This window comes from Lynx canadensis, chromosome B2 (assembly GCF_007474595.2).
Source record: "Lynx canadensis isolate LIC74 chromosome B2, mLynCan4.pri.v2, whole genome shotgun sequence".
Taxonomy (NCBI): Eukaryota; Metazoa; Chordata; class Mammalia; order Carnivora; family Felidae; genus Lynx; species Lynx canadensis.
Genome location: NC_044307.1, coordinates 123,902,554 through 123,925,327, shown reverse-complemented (window position 1 = coordinate 123,925,327; position 22,774 = coordinate 123,902,554). Strand labels below are relative to the sequence as shown.

General features: G+C 40.2%; 1 protein-coding gene across 3 annotated transcripts in view; it reads left to right on the top strand.

The window, feature by feature from the left end:
* Nucleotides 1–22,774, top strand: part of MAP3K5 (mitogen-activated protein kinase kinase kinase 5) — a 207,747-nt gene that overhangs the window by 128,733 nt on the left and 56,240 nt on the right. For 2 of the 3 annotated variants that reach the window (XM_030316420.1, XM_030316419.1), the window contains exons 12-14: nucleotides 6,680–6,729; nucleotides 9,415–9,510; nucleotides 12,423–12,504. In XM_030316420.1, the coding sequence (XP_030172280.1) occupies nucleotides 6,680–6,729; nucleotides 9,415–9,510; nucleotides 12,423–12,504 (228 nt within the window). The remainder of the gene's footprint in view (nucleotides 1–6,679; nucleotides 6,730–9,414; nucleotides 9,511–12,422; nucleotides 12,505–22,774) is intronic. The other variant, XM_030316421.1, reaches the window with a different exon arrangement.

Sequence of the window (22,774 nt, the reverse complement as noted above, 5' to 3'; positions counted from 1 at the left end):
GTCAGCACAGAGCCCGACGCAAGGCTCCAACCCATGAACCGCAAGATCATGACCTGAGCTGAAGGCAGACACTTAGCTGACTGAGCCATCCAGGCGCCCCTAAGTTATATTTATTTATTTTGACAGAGAGAGAGCAAGTGAGCATGAGCAGGGGAGGGACAGAGAGGCAGAGGGAGAGAGAGAATCCCGAGCTTCCCCACCGTCAGCATGGAGCCCAATGCACAGCTCAAACCCATGAACCATTAGCTCATAACCTGAGCTGAAATCAAGAGTTGGGTACTCAACTAAGCCACCCAGGCGCCCCAAAAGATGTGTATCATAATTCTAGGGAGCCTATCATAATAATGCCACTCTAGTCCTACCCGAGTATGATTATAGTTAGCATTCCATGACACTGTTGGGTTATCTAAGCAGCTGCTCAATTTCACATTAGTCACTGGCTCCATGTGCTGACACAATATGAGCAGGACTGTGTTGCCTTGGCTTTCAGAAGGGTCTGAAATGCTCTCATTTCCACTCCTCACAGTCATTTGGATAACCCTTTCCACTTCTGTATTTTATTAGTTTTAATATGTGTACAAATCCTACTATTTTTTAAAAATAAAAAAATTTCAAGACTTGATTCCAGTGCATAGGATAAACTGCAGAAATGAGAGAAGACGTGTGGCAAAGTAGTTTTGTGAGGTTTTTGGTAATTGTTTTCCAAAATACCCTTATAATTTTCCTTACCAATCATCCATGCACTCAACACATATTTACAGAGCACTTACTCTGTGACAGGCACTACCAGGCACTGTGTTAGGCAGTAGGGTAACAGATGTGTACAAAATAAGCGAAATTTCTGCCTTTCTACTCAGGCAGTAAATAAATAAATATAGAAGTGTATTCAATGATGAATGTGATACAGCACAAAAGGGGGAATTAGGACGTACAGTTAGAGAAATGGGCTTGCAATTTTTAGAAATGTCAATTTCAATGTTTTTAAATGTCTTTGAGTCAACAGTCCTGGGTTTAAGTCCTATCTCTGCCCTTGGCAACATGGCTTCTGCATGTTGCAGTATCTTTATCTTTAGAATGGGATAGTAGTAATATCCATCTCAAAAGGTTATTGTTAAAATTAAATGAAATAGTATAGGTAGGGTATATTGCACAGAGCCTGACATGTAATAAGTGTTGTTTTCACAACAATAGAATTTATGGCAAAACACTTATGAACTAATCCCTAACCTATCCCTTAGAACTTAACCTGGCTTAGCTCTTTAGATGAAATAGCAGCAATCATTTGGGAGGTTGTTGGCATCATATTAGGGCACCGTGATATTGAGATTTATAGTAAGAAATAAATATTTGGTCTTCATCTCTTTCTGGCACAGATTGCCTAAAACCCTTAGAATTTCCTAAGTGCTGAAAGCCATCTCTGTTTTTTTGTTTTGTTTTTTGTTATGTTAATAAGGTGACTTTTGGATCCACCTAAGGATGAGACCTGGATGCCAAGAGCACCAACTATAGGATTAGAGGGTTAGAACTTCCAGTCCCACCCCCTGACCTCTGGGGAAGGGAAAGGGGAGAGGCTGAATCCATTTCCAATGGCCAGTGGATTTAATCAGTCATCCCTATGTCATGAAGCCCCCGTAAAAAACCCAAAAAGGGCGGGGTTCAAAGAGCTTCCAGGTGGGTGAACATGTGGAGATTTGGGCAGAATGGCGCCCCTGGAGGGGTCATGGAAGCTCTTAGCCCTTTCTCCATACTTTGCCCCATGTAACTCTTCCACCTGGCTATTTCCTGAGTCATATCCTTTTATAATAAACCAGTAATCTAATAAGTAAAATGTTTTCCTGAGATCTGTGAGCCACTCTAACAAATTAATCAAACACAAGGAGTGGGGGGGGGGGTCCTTGGAACCCCAATTGATAGCTGGCATGATGACGTAACTCCAGGTGGAGTTGTTTAGAGACAGAATTGAGAATAACTAATAATAATAACCATGTATATATGTTGTTAACGTTGTTTTAAAGTACACAGTGTGTCATTCACATTATTTTAAAGTATATGCCTATGTGTTCTCACAAGCAGACTTAATCCTGCAGTTGAAACTACAAAATCTAAAGAGAGGTTAGGAAACATGAACATTATTATCTGGGAGAGGAGATTTTCAAAGGCTCGATTGGAAAGAGCAAGGTTATCCAAGGACACTTGGAAACAGAATGGGGCTAGAGGAATTAGCAATTAGCAGGGCCAGGAGAATGAGTAGACAGCCAGAAGACAGAAAAAGAACAGAAAGTAAGCCAGAGATTTTTGGAAAATGAGTACTATTTCTAGCTAGTTGTCTGGAAGTTCTTTGTTGAGTACAGTTAGCCTTGTATTGACTCTCTTATGTTTTGTGACATTTGTAGAGATTTTTGCATTATGCTAAGAAGTCAATATATGAGGATGTGAAAGAGTGCGTTAGGAAGAGTTATGGATTTAGGCGGCTGTGAGTTATCCAGTTTCTACTTTTACCATCCTTTGATCAAGAAGAATGACATTTGCATTGTCCCCACTGCGCTAAAAATTCTCCGTGTTCAAAAATTTAAGCTTTTTAAAATAAGTTTCTGTTTGAATGTATGTCGATTTCTTTGCAAACCCTAGCTCTATCCATAGCGTGTTCATTACCACTGTTATTTCCCTATTATTTAAAATAGAAGTATGGGTCAGGGGCATTAAGGAATCTACTCCTGAAATCATTGTTGCACTGTATGCTAACTAACTTGCATGTAAATTTAAAAAATAAATTAAAAAAATTAAAAACAAATAAAATAGAAGTGACGCCACTGGAATGAGGATACGCAATACAATAACTCAGTATTATATAAGTTTCAAGCAACTGTAATAACTATAATTAAATAACAGATAAACAACAGGGGTATAGGTCTGATGTTAAACAAGAAACGGATTCTTTTTGTCACAGAATGTTTTAAATTTTTTTCTAAGGGTAGAATAGAGAGTGTTGCTTTTCATTTATCATGTTTCCTTACTCCCCTCAGTATTTTCTTTCTAACATGCAGAGTGAACAGTTACATGAGCTGGTAAACACTTTGTACTTCAACTGTCAAAACGTTAAGATCATTATACCAATTCTTAAGAGTTCAGGGACTCTTAGAGGGTTACTCTCCGTCAAGAACCAAATAAATTGAGATCCTAATCTTTTAACAGTTCTCTCTTTGTTCAATGGATGGTTGCTGCTTAAAGTCAAGTTAGTACTTGAAGAAAGTCTGGATGTGCACAGGAAAGAAAAGCTTAGACTGAGGAGGAAAGTTATTTCTGAGATAGTTTAAACAGTTGTCATTTAGAATCCTTTCCTTTTTTGTTTTTTTAATTAAAATTTTTCTTAATGTTTATTTATGTTTGAGAGAGAGACAGAGAGAGGGACAGAATGGGAGTGGGGGAGAGGAGAGAGAGAGGGTGACACAGAATCCAAAGCAGGCTCCAGGCTCTGAGCTGTCCACCCAGAGCCCAACGTGGGGCTCAAGCTCACAAACTGTGAGATCGTGACCTGAGCCAAAGTTGGACACCCAACCAACTGAGCCACCCAGGGGCCCCCTAGAATCCTTTCCTTTTTTGAAGTCTAAGCATTCCTGGCCTATCAGGTGGTTTCTCAGAAGAAGATATCAGGCATCAGGGTCCCAGTGGAATATGAAGTGCTGACCTTCCTCCAGCTCCGGCCATGGCCACTCGGAGAAGACCCGGGAAATTTATGATTCTATAGAATTTTTTTTCGAGAGAGAGCATGAGCAGGGGGAGGGGCACAAGGAGAGGGAGAGAGAATCCCAAGCAGGCTCCACGCTCATCATGGAGCCCGATTCAGGGCTTTATCCCAGGACGCTGAAATCATGACCCAAACTGAAATCAAGAGTCAGACACTCAACCAACTGAGCCACCTAGGCAGATTCTAGATTTCGTTGATATAATAGTCTCATCCATCAAGGATGCTTTTAGCTATAAAGCTCCCAACTAATAGTGGCTTGAGTAATAAGGAAACGTTATCTTGCATAACAAGAATTCTGGGAGGTAGGAGGTCATTCTGGGGGTAATTTCAGTGGCTTAATGGTGTCAGAATTCTGAATCGGCTTCTCTATATGCTCTCGGTTTTTCTTTCCTGGTCTCAAATAGCAGTTCCAGCATCAATTCACACTGACAGCATGCAAAGGAAAAGGGTCAGACCCTCTCCTTTGTACCAAAAATTACATCATGTATTCATGCCTAGACCAGTCATGAACAAGGAGAATGGACTTACCTCACCAATTTAGACCAATCAGTTTCCCCATCCCTAAACATTGCCACCTGAACTTGAACAAAATTTAGTTTTTGTTAGCAAAGAAGGAAAAGCGTGTCCGTTGTCTAAGGAACCAACAGTGTCTGCCAATGTGTAACTCCTGCCGCCGTAGCTCAAAATTAATTCCCAGTCCCTACTCTTGTCCTAGCTGGGGCATAGGATCTGAAGCAAACCAGTTCCACAATATGGTACTTGTGCTGTTTAAATTAGATTGAGTGTGGTTTAGGGCTTGTGGAGGCTAATTATTCCAGCCCTGCCTCTGGCTGTCCTTTTCCCTAGATTCCCAGACAGGTCCCAGGAACCTGTTAAATCCACCGGTTGTCTTTGTGACTCACCAGCGCCTCCATGTGGTGAGTCCCAGTAGTGAGGGAGCTGGGGAGGTAGGCCTCCTCATTCTAGATCACTCCATCTCAGACCCTGGACTTTTTACACTGCTAACAGGGAGCATTCACTGGCAGCACTTGGAAACTTTCAGGAATCTAACATTCTGGAAATGCTGTTCTCCTTTCCTGTAAAACCCGCCCTATCAATCTGGGAAATCCCTCCTTGGCTGTTCCCAGCACAGGGCTGATAGAAGATAGGTTTTACCTGTGCTGTCCTATGGGTGTTCATCAGTTGCCCTGTTTAATTGCAAGTTTGCCTACTGCTGTATTAGTTTTGTACTCAACCCCCACCTCCTGATCTTGGACGTGGCCTTGGAAAGCAGCTCAGTTGCAGGATCTGAGGATAAGGCTGCATTGTATGCAAGTAGTGTGCAGGTAACAGCTGCAGTTCCTGGGTCACATATATTTAGAAGGTCACCTGAGGCCAAGAGGATTTAGAAGCAACTTTCCAAATTACCAGCTGAAGCTGAAGGCTGCTATTTTAATTTAACTCCCTCTGTACTCCGGTTAAGAGAGCCGCATTCCATGAGCACCTTCCTATGGTCTCTTCCTTCCCTGGGCTTCATGCACAACATTTGCTCTGTGTTAATTCAGGTCACCTACCCGTGACCCGACTGGTGTGCATCGAAACTAGTTTTTTCAGTAAATCTCCTTTGGGCTTGGGAGGATCTATTTTTATTTTAAGTTGCATGGTTGTAGCAAAGCACTAGGTGCTGTGGTTATAAATTGTGGCTTTTTGATTTGCTTCAGCCAAAAGGAGAGTTCTGGTGCACCTCAGAACCACAAGCTTCCTTACTCATTTCACTAGCCCAGCCAAGACCGCAAGTTCTGGGCAGTATTTTAAGTGGGTGGGTAAGAGCTTCTTTTCCTGGTTGTTTCACATTTACAGAATTGAATTGCCATCTGAATTGACTGTTGCATAGCACTTGCTAAACTTGGACATGTGTATCAACTATTTTATTTCTATTAAAATATTTATGTTGTCAATTTCATATTGTTATCAGATGTATTTTTGCAGGGAATGTGATCCATCATGTAATTTATTTAAAGACGTGAATTTAATACTCATCAGACTTAGCTTTAGTAATAAACTCAAAAAATAAATTTCCACAACTTTTTTTCACCTTGGCCCCAAATCACCCATGTTTATCATATGACAATCAAATTTTTTAAGGGCAAACTTTATTAGTATATTGAATTTTGCAAAATTAGATAACACACTGTAGCTAAGATGTATACTATATACATGTGTGTACATATATACTTGCTATAGGGGTGCCTGGGTGGCTCAGTCAGTTAAGCGTCCAACTTTGGCTCAGGTCATGATCTCACGGTTCGTGGGTTTGAGCCCCGCATCAGGCTCTGTGCTGGTAGCTCAGAGCCTGAAGCCTGCTTCAGTTTCTGTGTCTCCCTTTCTCTCTGCCCATCCCTCACTCGTGCCCTATCTCTCATAAATGAATAAACATTAAAAAATTTAAGAGAAAAGGGCTAACCTCATTTTCTGAAGAAATAGAACCACCATTTCAGTTAGAAAATGTAACTAAAGATCATTCATAAATAATCATCTTTAAAACCTTGCAGAACCTGACTCACATTAATGTTTTTATTTCTCAGAAAAGAAATATTACTCAGCTGTAATTGAATTACCTTGATCACTGGGTATTTTATTTAAAAAATTAAGGCACAGCAGTTATTAGGTTAATCTGCTAAAAATCAAGTTTTAGAATTTAATGAGACTAATTCTCCTAGATTCTCTTGGAAGCTATTTTATTGAAGCACAAAAATTATTAAAGAGAGTAAACATCACCCTTGTGGCTTGAAAATGAATTACAATTTCCATCCAGATAATTTGTTCATGAAGAATTATGTACTAGGAAAAATTACTGTGTATATTATTTTAAAATAATGAAACCAAATTGTTATGTTATTTTCATTATGATGACTCAACATTTCTTGTTCTTGTTGTTCTTCCCCTGTGTTCTAGAAAGGTATACATGAGTGGAATTTTAGTGCTTCTTCTGTCAGGGGAGTGAGGTAAGTTTCCTTGGTACATGTTTTTTTCTTTTCTTTTTTTACTTAGAAGACAATAGAACTTTTAGTCAGGATTTAAAAATGCAAAGAACTGGGGCGCCTGGGTGGCTCAGTCGGTTAAGCGTCCGACTTCAGCTCAGGTCACGATCTCACGGTCCGTGAGTTCGAGCCCCGCGTCAGGCTCTGGGCTGATGGCTCAGAGCCTGGAGCCTGCTTCCGATTCTGTGTCTCCCTCTCTCTCTGCCCCTCCCCCATTCATGCTCTGTCTCTCTCTGTCTCAAAAATAAAAATAAAAGGTTAAAAAAAAATTTTTTTTTAAATAAAAAAAAATGCAAAGAACTTCAAGAATCCTCTATTGATGAAAATGCTCAACCGTTTCTATCTCTATTATAAAAAGATTTGCAACCAAAACTTTCACTGTTAGTTAAACTGACTCTGCTTGTCACCTGCTCCAAATATGGAGAATGAGGGATAAACGTGGACTGTGGACCAGGATCAAGGTGTAGATAAAAGTGAGCTATTTGGGTCCTCTCTAGCTGGTTGAGCTGTTGGTGTATGTGATAGGATGGTTTTCCGGTCTTTTTGGTGTTTCAGGAATTAATCTCCTGTTAGGTGGAGCCAAAAAACTACGTGCCATCTATCAGGCTGCATATCCCGTAGTTAACATTAATGTGACTGTTAAAGAGACTATAGGGATTTTATTTGTAAAAAACTTTTCCTGAGGTCGCTGTTAATGAGGTGTTCTGAAATTCTAGTGGCTCACTTCAATGGTTCAGTTCTGATACTGCCATCGTAATGCCAGTGGTTCAGGAAATACCAGTTCCTGGGATATAGAAATGAGATTTTTTTTTAGAAGCAAGAACCACTGGTTAAACATTTAAACACTTGTTATGTAGAAGCTCAATCTAAAAACCAGCTCTTGGAAATTTCAAGCCAAATTAGTTGTGTTTACTATTTATTTCCACATAATAGAAATGAGAAGAAGCAGATTTCTGCAGGCCAGTTTTGCAATACCCTGTTGCTTGTGGCATAATAATAATTGGTTTTGATGGAGCGTGAACTGCTAGAGCCGTCTGAGTCACTGATAATTGGAGTTTGCCTGGTAAAACCACCTGTTACCTCATGAAGGATCTGAACAGAAGCAAGCAAGATAATAGACTGACTCATTATATATCTTTCCAACCCAGCCTTCTCAAATAAAGTTTTACTCTCTTAATATTTAATTTTTAAAACCAGTCATCAGGAGGGCACTCGTTTATTGCTGCGTTTTTAAGCAGTTTATGAAAGTATGGTAATATAAATTCCATTTTATCGTATCTATTTTCCAAGGAACGTTTTTTTAAATTTAAGTATGGCATCACTACATACGCCTTTGTTGTGACTTACAGCATATACATAGAATGCTTCTTTCTATGTGGCTATTGCCGGTTTCTGTGTTGAGAAACTCAAGCTGTAGTTTATGGCTTCAAAGAGAGCTAACTACTCTTGGCTTCCTTCTTGATGAAGAGAAAACAAACTACAGAGAAAAATCCAACTAAGTCAGCAGTTGGTCTTGCATCCCCTCAGGATTTGCTCAGCTCAGTCAATGGGCATTTTACTGAGACACCAGGTGTGTGTCAAATGTTGAGTCCTATTCTGCTAAGAATACAACGGTGACCACAACATGAACTCCCACTCTCAAAGAGGTCACGACTCAGCCTCATAACATTTAACAGCTAATGACAAGAGCTACTATTGAGATGACCGCGAGATGAGTAATGATAGATGTAAATGTTCAAGGAGCAGAGGTGAAAGAGAAAGTCTTTCTGTTGAAGGTAGACACAGGGAAGGGAGAGGGTAAGATCTAAGCTGGGCCTTGAATGATGAATAGAATTTCTTTACAGAGTCAAAAATGATGTGCATTCCAAATGCAAAGGCATAAAATAGGTATTGGCAACCTACAGCCCACAGGCCAAATATGGCCCGCTGCCCGTTTTTGTAAAGTTTTATTGGAACCCAGCCACGTTCATTTCATTTGTGTATTGTCTAAGGCTGCTCCAACAACAAAACTGAGTAGTTTGGCCTGCAAAATCTGAAACATTTACTCTCTGGCCCATGTCAGAAAAATTTTGCTAACCTTTGGCATAAAATAGCATGGCCTGATGGTAAACTCAGAATTATTTCAGTTGCTATAAAATCACTTGCTGAGTCAAAACCAAGTGCTGTTTCTCATTTCTTCACGCCTCTAAAATCTCGACACTGATGAGGTGCTTTTATTGCCTCCACACATTGCCTTCTTAGCTTTGGAAACATTTCATTGTTCTACAGATGCCATAGCGCCAGAATCACTGAGCCCACCCAGCCAGTTGATACTTAGCTTTTCCTCCGATCACGCAGGGTAGTGGTATGGCAGCCAGGACGCCTTTCCCCTGTAAGCTGGAGGGACAAATAGCTTAGGTGTCCTTCAGGCATGCCAGAGCAGCCCTGTCTGCTGATATAGGTAAAAGGACAATTCTCAGACTATGAAGTCATTTTAGTATCGTGCTATGGCGAACATCACTTCTTCAAGTACTCTTTATATCTGTCTGTTACAAACAACAATGGTGTCATGACTGGGATTAGATAGAAAATGTACTTATTTTTCATTACAGGTTCGTAGAAGCAAGAAGCATAGCTATTTCCCTGAATAATTCTTTTTGTTTGTTTCAGTATTTCTAAATTTGAAGAACGATGCTGTTTTCTTTATGTGCTTCATAATTCTGACGATTTCCAAATCTATTTCTGTACAGAACTTCATTGTAAAAAGTACGTATTAGTCATTGTTTATGTGTAAAAAATACTGTTCTCACCTGATCATTATTTTTAATTAATGAGCGAGCATGTAAGGAATTCATGGCCATCTGGTTATATAAATATTGCATTCAGGCTAACATCTTATAATTATGGGGTATGTTTAACAATCAGAGAATGGAGGAGGGGAGTCTCTTTAATAAATCAAGCTTTCTCTTAGTCATAATTAATTTTTCCAAAGACAAAACATTAACCAAGACTTACCAGTTAATTGCCTGATACTATGTCACGTTTTTAAAGTGTTCACTTATTACAATATATGATTACCAAAATTTTCATTCTTGAATTCTTTTGGATAATCTCACCATTGGCTACAACAGTGGCTCTTAACCCTAGTTCATAGTGGAATCACTTGATGCACTTAAAAAACTGCCTGGGCCCTACCCCTGACTAATTATGTTGGATTTTCTGGTGGGGGTGCAGCTCGAGTTAAGAGCTAGTTATATGATATACACCAATAAAAGATAATCCAAAAATCCATGGACTGGACTGGACTGTGTTTCTGTGAACCTCCCTGGGTATATTTCCCTTGGGCTAATACTTAAGGACTTCATGTTCCCTTGGAGCACAGTTGACTGATGGTGGGGATCTAGGAAAGTGAGTGACAATTTTTAAACCAAAGTGCAGGTAAAAGCCAGCTTGGACTTAAAATTTTGCTTAGGGCTTTTCTTATTCAAATAATCACTATTTGACCCCATTGTAAATGACTAATATACTGATTACAGTATATAGTCAGTCATTTTTATCTTGATACAAGAAAAAATGTTTGTTTAATCCATAATTCTTGGCTATAGTTTTATCTTTATTATTGTAAAATATGTAGTAAAAAGACTTGGAAATAAGAAATAATTCCTAGCACATGTATGGTCTACTTTTCTACTTAAATTCTCAAGGCTACTGATTTGTTTCTATGATCATTATAGCTCTGATTTATGGAGTACTTACTCTGGACCTAATATCTATTTTAATCTTCAAATGAAAACTTAGGTAGGTAATATTAATATCTTCATTGAAAAGAGTTTTTAAAAAAATGGCATCTTGGAGAGCCTAAAACCATATATAGCCAAAAAATGTAAAATCTGGGATTTGGACAAGCACATGTGACTCTAGAATCTAGTTTCCTAAAAATTACATTGTGTTCCCATCCCACTGTATTATATTCTGCTTAGAGATGTACATGTTGAAAAACTGTGTGACTAGCTGATGGAAGTCTTCACCCCAGATCTTAAAGTCTGTCTTTTGGGGAGCCTAGGTGGCTCAGTCGGTTGAGCGTCCAACTTCAGCTCAGGTCATGATCTCACAGCTCGTGGGTTCAAGCCCCCCATCGGGCTCTGTGCTGACAGCTCGGAGCCTGGAGCCTGCTTCGGATTCTGTGTCTTCCTCTCTCTCTGCCCCTACGCCACTCGCATTCTGTCTCTGTCTCTCTCAAAAATAAATAAACATTAAAAAAAATTAAAAAAAAAAGTCTGTCTTTAAAGCCAGAATTTTTTTTAGGTCTTTAACTTTCTTCTTCCTCTTGGTTGAATTTGCTTTTATCTTTAACTCATCAGGATGTTTAATCTTCATCAGAGCATACTGTTATTCTGATCACGCTTGGGAACTTCTTTTTCTTGTCATTGACTGCCAAGAAATGTGTAGAGAGAAAGGAAGAGTCGCACTCCAGAGATAGACTCCAAACTCCCAAATGGGCTTTGTCTATTTTGTTCCTTGTCACAGTTCCAAAGGCCAGAATAGTTTCTGATCCTTGTAGATACTCTACAAGTATGGAGTACTTGTTGGATGGATGGATGGATGGGTGGGTGGTTGGATGGTTAGATGGTGGATGGTTTAAAAAAGAGGTACAGAGATAAAAAGGTTCTGAGTTGTGGTAGGTAGACTTTTCTTATCCCACATAACCTGCTCTTCTCTTGGGTTGGCAGTGCAGAGCATGACCTGCCTGTGAGATCATCAGCCCCTGTTCATAGTACCTCCCTTGCTTTAAGTCTATGAACCCTTAGCATCTCCTTCGAATAGACTAGACACAGCTAGCATTATAGGGGCTAATCTGTTTCTTGCTATAACTATTTTTCTTGCCTCTGAAATGGTCTACAAGAAAAAAAAAAAAAAACTTCACAAGAAGAGCTCTTGAAGAAAATGTCACCAAAAGAGGGGTGGCTTCTTTTACAAACCTATAAGCCAGCCAGCCCTAATTCACATCAGTGTTTTGTAGGTTGTTTTTATGGGACACCACATTTACGATAATGGAGGCAAAATGAGTTCAATATCTCAGATGAAATGTTGATACAACAAATAGTCACCTCAGAATTTAGAGACACTATTCCAGAATATGGGTATTTTTGTTAAGTCCTATTTTAAATAAGAATATTACCATCAGCAAAACAATAATAGCTAATATTTAGTGAGTGAAGTCTGCTAAGCACTTTATAAGTACTACATCAACTCATCTTCATAACAGCCTTTAATATGACACTTCTGAGGTCCCCACTTTGTAATTAAGAGGTGAGGCTCAGAGAGGTGGAAGAGCCCACCCCAAATCACACAAATGCAATCTTGGCCTGATATCCAAGTCCACATTCTTAACATTTCTATGAGTTTGTCGAGCTTCATTGTTCTAATTCTATAATACATTACATTACTATTATTTGAAGTGAGGCATTAGGTCAGAAATTTCTAGACAGTCCTACCAACCTGTGTTTTCCCTTTTGGAAAATCACATTTTTCATACTGATACCAATAGTTTGTTCACTGCCTGATTTTAGAAAGTCTCTTAGCGCCCATGTTTTGCTCCGAAGCCATGCTGGAACATACTTGGGTTATATTTAACGTCAAACGTATTGCGAGTGACCACATACCAATTCTCATTGTAGGTTTTTTGAAATGGTGAACACCATTACCGAAGAGAAGGGGAGAAGCACAGAGGAAGGTGATTGTGAAGGTGACTCCTTGGAGGTAATGACTTCGGCTTCATGCCCGTCTTACAAAGTTTCTCTGCGGCTGTTTAAAAAATGAACTACTTAAAGCCTTACTGGGGAAAGCGTGCGCGCGCGCACGTGTCTGTGCGTGGAGGGGGCACGTAAGTGGTGGTGAAAGGTGGGGAGCGCAGCTAGAGTCTATGAGCTTTCTCTTAATGCTCAAGGCAACTTCTTCTAGAACCCCTTGTTAAAAAACAGCTAAAAAGCGAACATTGGAGAACTCTTATCTGGGAATACTGAGTTTGTTTGTTTTGCTTATCTGTTAGTAACTATGCTTTATCTGTGAGGAGGTTGATTATGCTCAATGCATGGCCTGCAGGGCCCTCACATTTTTATTCTCCTCTGATAATACGTGCAACCCAAACAAGCACAATTCAGCGAAAATTCTGAATGACAAACCTGGTTGTGGCCTTCCTTTGTATACTGCACAGAGGACCTGGAACAACTACAGATTAATAGAATAAAGAGAGGAGGGTAGTACAAATTACCTGTAATGCCTGCCATTCCTCTAAACGCAGTTCTCTGACTTCTGCCTCATGGACACAGGACACTGTAGACACCTATTCTAGATCATGTCCATTTTCTCTGTCATGGTTACTCTGTGGTAAAGAGCCTTCCGCACTGTGAGGCCCAGTGCTGGAGTGTCCCAGGAGTGCTGAGCACCTTCAGAAAGTGGACATTCCTCCAGGCCTGACAGTAGACCACCTTCTTCTCCAGGCTCCTCTCGGTGTTGGACTCGGAACAAAATTCTTAACCCAAGTAATACTAAAACTTACATTTCTTTTTTTTTTATGTTTATTTATTTATTTTTGAGAGAGAGAGAGCCAGCAGGGAATGGACAGAGAGAAAGAGAGAATCCCAAGCAGGCTTTATGCTGTCAGCACTGAGCCTGACATGGGGCTTGAACCCATGAACCCTGAGATCATGACCTAAGCTGAAATCAAGATTTGGAGGTTTGAGCGACTTAGCCACCCAGGCTCCCCTACATTTCTAATGTTAAAGTGAAATAGAAGAAACTAGAGCACCAGCCTGACTGGAATACTTATTTACCAGATCACTTTGATAATGTCATCCCACATACTAGAATTTTTATAAAAACATTGAAGCAGTAGGGTAGAAGTTGAAAGAAAATTTAAATATAATAACCAAGTGTTAACTCTATCTAGAGTTAAGTTCTATAATTACCTAGCAGTTGTATAGCTTTGATGTTTGTAGGCAAGCCTGAGGCTCGTTCATTAAAGGTATAAAAGGATGATAGACCTAATTTGGGAAAAAAAAAAAAATGTTTCCCAGTGCATTAGCTTGTTGTCTATTTAAGTAATGTTTTTTTTTTTAATTTTTTGTACGTTTTACATTTTACAATTTTGTATTTTCTTTTTTTTAATTTTATTTTTTATTTTTTAAAAATTACGTCCAAATTAGTTAGCATATAGTGAAACAATGATTTCAGGAGTAGATTCCTTAATGCTCCTTACCCATTTATCCCACCCCCCCTCCCACAACCCCCCCAGTAACCCTCAGTTTGTTCTCCATATTTATGAATCTCTTCTGTTTTATCCCCCTCCCTGTTTTTTTATATTATTTTTGTTTCCCTTCCCTTATGTTCATCTGTTTTGTCTCTTAAAGTCTTCATATGAGTGAAGCCATGTGATTTTTGTCTTTCTCTGACTAATTTCACTTAGCATAATACCCTCCAGTTCCATCCACGTAGTTGCAAATGGCAAGATTTCATTCTTTTTGATTGTCGAGTAATACTCCATTGTATATATATATATACCACATCTTCTTTATCCATTCATCCGTCGATGGACATTTGGGCTCTTTCCATACATTGGCTGTTGTTGATAGTGCTGCTATAAACATGGGGGTGCATGTGTCCCTTCGAAACAGCACACCTGTATCCCACAATTTTGTATTTTCTTATTTCAGTATTATGTTAGAAACTAGATCTCTAGGCTCCTACATCAGTGCTCTTTTACTGTACCTCATTATCTCTGTTTTTACTTGGTTTAAATTTAGTCACTTGATACATAGCAACTACCAAGGTAAAAGGGAACAAAGACAATGAAAATGAAACACATCCATTAGTAAATACAAAATGATGACGTGAGTGGACTGGAAAATCCATAAAGTTCCTCTGCAGTGTCATAAAAAGGCTGGATTTTGTTCAACCAGTGATAGCTGTCCTTTACTTTATACCCTTCCTTGAGGAACTAAGTCTTACCAGAAATACGCATAGCATAGCCAGGCTGTGGTAGCCATATGTCACAACTTGGTCTTCTTAATTGACTGAATCAACAGTCTAGAGACTCTTCTCCGGGAGCCACTTTTACCATATGCATAGCACAAAGCAGTTCTAATTGCCTTAGAATTTGTGATGAACATTGCCAGCTGATTTTTGTAAGACTCAGTTTCCTACGATGTAAAAAAAAAAAAGTAGGTAGATCACTTTTTAAAGAGCTGTCAAGAAGATACGGAATCAAGTTCCTTTGAACTGGACACAGTAATAAATAGGGTGGCTGTGTGAGGGGCCCTTCCCAGTCAGACAGTCCTACTGCGAGCACTGAAAATACTCACCAAACAAATCAGAAGGGAAATAAATGCTCAGGCTTCTTCCTAGGAATAGCCTGAGGGTTTTAGCTGTGCTGACCTCACACACACACACACACACACACACACACACACACTCACAACAGCTTATACAGTATTCCTGATTCATCAAAGTGCTTCTGACTCACTCTTCTCAAGTAAGTACAGGGATGCTATTCTTTTAATGTTAGAAAAACAGTTTTACACTCTGTCCTTTGCATTCTATCAGAATAATTTAAAATCCATGACAGAGAATGCCTTCTACAGTATTCCCAGTGGACTGTATATATATATATTGAATCAAGCACACTTGTTTTAAGTGTTTGGGCTAGTTTGCCATTAAACCCCAAGTACAGACATTGTTGACATGTGTGTGTTGGGGGGGAGGGTGTTCTGTGGACACAATAGAAATGAACAGAGATTGTGATGATGCTCTGGGCTCCACACATGGTGATATCTATCCCTCTTCACTCTTCCTCTCATTGAATGTCCCTTTGTAGCCAGAGCACCTTTATAATAGGAGTTATTAAATAGCCTGAACTTGTATTTTTGCATAATTTATGATAACTTCATGATTATATTTCTTAGATATTCACTCATATGTGGAATTTAAGAAACAAAACAGATGAACATAGGGGAAGGGAAGCAAACATAAGATAAAAGCAGAGAGGGAGGCAAACCGTAAGAGACTCTTAAATACAGAGAACAAACTGAGGGTTGCTGGAGTGCAGGGGATTGGGGGGATGAGCTAAATAGGTGATGGGTATTAAGGAGGACACTTGTTGGGATGAGCACTGGGTGTTTTATGTAAGTGATGAACCACCAAATTCTATTCCTGAAATCATTATTATACTATAGAATAACTAACTTGGATTTAAATTTTAAAAAATGAATAATTTTTTAATGTTGGTTTTAATGGATTTAGTGGTTTTAACTTCACTTAGTGTATTGTCAGTATTGGCAAACATTATCAAAGTGGTTCTATAAACCACAAATTTGAAGCTAATCCCTAGACTTCTGGATGTTCTTATCCGAAGCCTATATTAAGATCTGCTTTTCTTTTTTATTTGAATGGTGAGGTTTCTTTGAGGCAGTACAGTTGTGGGAGGGATTCAGCCTCCTTCAGGTCATGGTCAGTCCCCTTCTCCAACTGATTAAACTTGACTCTGCTATAACCCCTGAGCTGGTGTCTGGAGCCTTGGATTCTAGTCCTAATTTTGCTAACAGCCAATTTTATAACTCTGGACAAAACTCATGCTCTTGGCTGGGCTAAGATAATTTCGTTCCTCAAGTGAGAATGGACAAAGAATATCTTAAATATCCTTTCCTAGCTCAAATTTGTATATTTTTTCGAGATTAGTACAAACTGTTCAAGGTAGTTTCAAATATAGGTCAGTACCACTCTCAGAGGACTTTTCTGCTTTAAGCAGAAAGAGAAACAGCTTCTTTCAATTCAAGTCCATGTCGTTCGACTCTAGGATGTATTTTGATAGGGACAGGCAATGAATCCATTTCTTAAATAGTTTAATCGGTAAGTTTATATTGAAATCATTGAACAATTGATTGCAGTTACCCATAAGAGTTCTAACACTTATCAGCTGTAATCCTTACTTTTGTTCTCTGAGCCTTCCATATTTCCACCAACAGCAAGGGCATCTACCCAGTAACCCAAGGCAGCCCCCTGGGAGAAACCTCTGCTCTGCCTCTCTTCCTCTTCACACCAGGTCACCCCTCCAGCCCCTTTACCTCATCGTCTCTGTCATTCCCCCATCTCAGGTCTTCACCACCTCTCCTGTGGCCTCATCTCTCTCCTGCCATCAATATGCATCTCTGTCATCATCAGAGAGATCTCTCACACGATTTAATCCTGTGACTCCCCTCATGAAAAACCTTTGATGCTACTCTTGGTAGAACAAGGTTACCATGGATCCCATGTTCTCAACCCTCTGGCTGTAAGTCGGCCTTTCCTTTCTGCCCTGTGGGCTGGGATTGCCAAACTCTTTTCCATTTTCTGGAAGGCCAAGCTTTCCTGCCCCTAGGTTTGACCTGCAGACACCCAACTCCACATGCTTTTTCTTTTCTGTCTGACCTGGTGACTACATCCTAATTTTTTTGAGATGCAAGTCAAGTGTCATGTTTTTCTTTGAATCATTTCTCAACACCACCTCTCCCTTCTCTCTGCTCTCCTAGCATTTCTGCCCACTCCCCTGCCCTAGCTCTTCTTACAGCATTGTAATTTGAGAGCCTGCACCAGACTGTGAACATCCCAGGGCAGGGCTGTGGCTCTGTTTCCTTTTTAATCACATACTCTCACATGGTATGAGGCATCCAAGCAGAAGTAGTTCAGTCAGATCAGAAGCGTGGAAGGGTTTGAAGGCAGGGTGTGATAATGCCGGTATTGTTTAAAAATATCTCATGCTGTGGGGAGAGGGCTATGGATTGGAAGGGACGGAGTAGGTGCTGTGATGTTGGCTTGAAAGTGGTTCCATCAGTGTTGAGTCAGTGAAAGAATGAACACCATAATCAAGCTGCATGTCATAAACCAGGCATTATTGACTCATTCTCTTTTCATCTCTTTCTCTTTTTATTTCCTGGAAGAAAGCACCAGATACAAATTACTGAGGTCCTTTTGGACCCCAATACAAAATGTGTTATGTCTCCCTCCTCACTCCTCCCCCAAACACATACATACGTTCTAACTCTCCATAACCCCATTCTCTTTCTCTTTCCCTCCCTCCCTGTAAATTGATCTCTTTCCTCTCTGCCCTCTTTTTCTTACATTCATTTGTACCTCACTGTTTTCTCAAAGTGGGCATATGACTGACATAAACCTAAGGTAATCAGAGCACGTGGCCCTGTGAACCTGTTTATACCTACTTTTCAATGTGCATAAAGAGAAAGTTGGCCCCTTGTTGGGTGAAGTGGAGACAAGCAAGATAAAAAGAACATTTTCCTTTGACTTAAACATCTGCAGAATGATAAAATACCTTACCATTTCCTTTTCTGATGATTTCTTTCACAAACATTAACAGCGAATTATGGTTTAGAATTCATTTAAATCAATTTGGAATCATTAGGTATCACATTGGTTCTTCTTTAACATCCTATATTTTTAAGTTTATTTATGTATTTTGAGAGGGAGAGAGAGAGTGCACACACATGTGGGGGAGGGGCAGAGAGAGGGGGGAGAAAGAGAATCCCAAGCAGACTCCATGCTGTCAGTGCAGAGCCCAGTGCAGGGCTCAGTCGCATGAACCGGGAGATCATGACCTGAGTCGAAACTCAAGGGTCAGATGCTTAACTGACTAAGCCACCCAGGCACCCCTTTGTGTCTATTTTTGTGCATATCTGAAGCTCAACACCCATATTTACTACACTAAGAAAACATTTCACTCACGCTGTTGTATGATAATGAATATCAATTTGGTATTCATTCACCTATTGGTAGGAAATAACAACTTTTTCCTCTACCAACTTAGGTTCAATGATTAGGGGCCTGCAAATTAACTGACAAAAGACAGTTTAACAAGAGGAAAGACAACACTTATTCATGTACAGGGAGCAGGCAAAGTGGCTTCTGACTACCTAGAATTAAGTTGGTTTATCCTACTAAGAAAAGTCCTTGATAGGACTTGAAGGAAAAGCACAATGTGGGAAACTAATGACAAAAAAAGTGGAAAGTGCAGAAAGTTTTGGCAAGGTTTTGTTTCTGTAATCTCTCATCCAAGTACCAATGGTCCTAAACCAGAGAGAGGACATTGGCAGCTATATTTTCAGGATGCTCTGCTTAAGCCAGCAAAAGAAGTTTGGATAAGGTTTTTAATGAAGTTTTATTCGGATGTTTTCAGCTTAACATAATCTTTTTTTAAAGCTTAGGTATTTATTTTGAGAGAGAGAGAGGGCACAAGTGGGGAAGGGGCAAAGAGAGAGAGGAAGAGAGAGAATCCCAAGCAGGCTCCATACCACCAGTGCAGATCCCGACTCAGGGCGCAAGCTCACGAATTGCGAGATCATGGCCTGAGCTGAAGTCAGACGCTTAACCGACTGAACCACCCAGGCATTCCTGGAATCATCTTTATGCTACATTGATGGGTACAAATTCCGTTCACTCAACTAATAGTTACTGGACATCTGGTAGTGGTAGACACTATTCTAGATGCGAGGGATACAGCAGAGGGAACAATTGGGACAAATCCCTACCCTCACTAAACTTACGTTCTAGTGAAAGACCAAGAATGAACAGCATAAATAAGTAAAATACATAGCATGTTTGATAATAATCCGTATTAAGGAGAAAAATTAAGCGGGGAAGGATTCAGGAAGTTGCAGCATAACGGAGCAAGCAAGTTTAGACCAAGACACCAGGGATGGCTTATTGAGAAGGTAATATGTGAGTAAAGGCCAGAGGGAGAAGAGAGCTATAAAACTAGATATTTGTACCTACAGCATTTTTAGCATTTTATTCGTGTCATTAATAGTTATTAATGTGTTTGACATTTTTTTAAATTTTTTTTAACGTTTATTCATTTCTGAGAGACAGACAGAGTGCGAGTGGGGGAGAGACAGAGAGAGAGAGGGAGACACAGAATCCGAAGCAGGCTCCAGGCTCCGAGCTGTCAGCACAGAGCACAATGGGAGGCTCGAACTCACGAACTATGAGATCATGACCTGAGCCGAAGTTGGTTGCCCAACCACTAAGCCACCCAGGTGCCCCAAATGTGTTTGACATTTAAATGAGGTGACCACTCACCTCATGTAATTAAGCACCAGAGGGAAGTGCATGGCCTTTCAGAAGGTGGTGGCTTTACTGTGGGTCCCTTGACAGTGTGAAAAGTAAGTGAATCACCACTTCGTTGTTTGGCCTTGTCAGTATTGTCTTCCTCCGCTGATTCCCTTTTCGGTGCCAGGCTTAGATTGCTCTGGGCAGGCAACAATAGAGGGATGCTTCTAGAAGTATTCCCGTCACTGCTTTGAAATGCAATTGTTTCCCTTAGCAACAACTAAATTCCTATTGCCTATTGCCTAGAAATAGAATGCAAACTACATAAGCAGTGTAATCTTACCTTTTATCTTTCAAATCACTCTTTCCTCCACCCCTAACTTTTCCCATATTTCTAATTTAATACACCTTGTTTTCCCTTGGCCTGTAGCCCAACCCTTCTAGTTTTCCTGGCTATCACATAGATAATTCTCTGTCCTTATAGGCCAGCCCAGTCTCCTCAAACCTGCCTTTTCAGTTTATATCTCAGCACGATAAGAATAGAAAGAAGAGATTTAATAACCAAGCAAGCAGTTACTCACTGGAATGGTTTTCAGTCACTTTGGCCTTATTAAAGTCCTCTTTTTCTTTTACTATGACCACTTTGTTCAACAGGAAATCAACTGCCGTACCTAATACATAGTCTTTTAAAAAAGAATAGTCTTTTGATGCTTTAAATCCAGAGGAAAACTAAAACTTGAGCGGCCTCACGCGGGCTTATATATTCTTCGTCACACACACTATATATATATATCCCTGTGGCCCAACTCCCTTCAACCAAAAATAAACTGATACCAACTTTCAATGTTTTGTTTTGGCACCTGGTTTATAAAAACAAACAAGCAAACAAAAAAGGGTTCTCATCAAATTGTCTATAGCTTGATTGCTCAATTAAATAATTACTGAACATCTCCTACAAACTAGATACGGGGATAGAGCAATTAAAGATAAATCCCAGCTCTCGCAAAGCTCAGAGTCCAGACTGAGATACAGATTGAGTAAGAGAAGGAAGAGTTACAAAAGCATGAATGAGGGCAGAAAGGCTTGGGAGCACATCCGACCAGAAAGTAACCCAGCTTTCGAGGGTCAGGTGGACAGTTCGGGAAAGCTTCCTAGAGCTTGGTTTTGAAAGATGAGGCACAATTACCCAGGTAGAAAACACAGCATGGGTAAAGGCACAAAGATCTCAGGAGCCTCACAGAGTTTTTGGAGGAGATTGACAAGCGAGAAGGTGGGCCACAGAGGCAGCAGTAAGAACCTGAAGGGCATTTCTGCTGTGCTAAGGAGTTGGGCTTTGATTCTGAAAGTGACGAGAAACCAATAAAGCAAAGGCAGTGATACAAACATGGACAGCTCACTCTGGAACTTTGGACTTTGGGAAGTTCACTGTCAACTTAGTGGAGAATGGATCAAGGAACAAGGCAACAAGAGAGGAGGGGACAGGAAGGCCAGGTAAGAGTCTGTAGAATTAGTACAGAAGAAAAGCAAGGAGGGCCTGATTTAAGGCAAGAGCAGGTATACCTAACAGCATTTGGCAATCAGTTTGATATGGGGAGTAAGGGAAAGAAAAGAATGAAGTCTAAGGTGGCCCCCAGATGTCTACCAGATACCTGAAGAAGAGAATGGATGTTCAGTGCATCTTGATGATATACTGGACTACATTTATAGAAATGGTGTTTGGAAACAGAAGTAAGAACATCCATACAACATTGGTAGTGGTAAGAATATTGAATCAGGAATTGTGAGTTGGGTTTGAACCACAACTCGTTTTCACTAGGAAAGATATTTCTGAGCATTTGTAAACTGAAGCTAATCATAGACCTTTCCTGCTATGACACAGGCTTATTATGACTCTCCAATGAGATAGGTTATTGACAGTTGTTTTTTTTTCTTTTAAATTACAAAGCATTATATGGGGCGCCTGGGTGACTCAGTGGGTTAAGCATCTGATTCCTGATTTTGGCTCAGGTCATGATCTCACAGTTTGTGAGTTCAAGCCCCACCAGGCCAGGCACTGCACTGACAGTGTGGTGCCTGCTTAAGATTCTCTGTCTCCTTTTCTCTCTGCCCCTCCCACACATATTCTCTCTCTCTCTCTCTCTCTCTCTCTCTCTCTCTCTCACTCACTCAAAAATAAATAAATAAACTTTATTAAAAAAATTCTAGGGGCACCTGGTTGGCTCAGTCAGTTGAGCATCTGACTTCAGCTTGGGTCATGATCTCATGGTTAGTGGGTTCAAGCCCTGCATCAGGCTCTGTGCTGACAACTCGGAGCCTGGAGCCTGCTTCAGATTCTCCCTCTCTCAGATTCAGTGTCTCCTCTCTTTCTGCCCCTCTCCCGCTCACTCTCTGTCTCTCTCTCTCTTAAAAATGAATAAACATGAAAAAAGTTTTTTAAAAGTTATAAAGCATTATAATAATGTGGTGGTAGTACTAAGTTCAGTGTATAGGTTTCTATGCCCTTTCTAGGGCACACTAGCAAAGATGAGCTACTTTGGTGATAGTCCCTGCCCTGCCTCCTGCTGGCCTGGGTCCTGGCTGGTAGATTTCCAGCATGTGTGGCACAGTATGATGGAAGTCTAGGCCACAGGAATTGGGTACGGAGACTTAAGATCTATCTGGTGGAATTTTTTTTTTTTTTTTTTTTTTACTGTTTTTACTGCCTCTTTGCTGGAGCCCAGTTTCATCTTCCAGTTAGAGGAAATCGCTAAAAGATTCCTTCCCCCTATTCCCTCATCCTGAAAACATGCCTGATCTTCTGCTCTGGATTAGGACAGTCTTCAGTCTTACATTAGACATCTACAACAGGAGTATTCTTTTATGTGCATTGGTATGTATACATTGTGATTATGTACAGTGATGCCAATGGGAAAGTAAGATGCCTCCCTTCCAGAGAAGA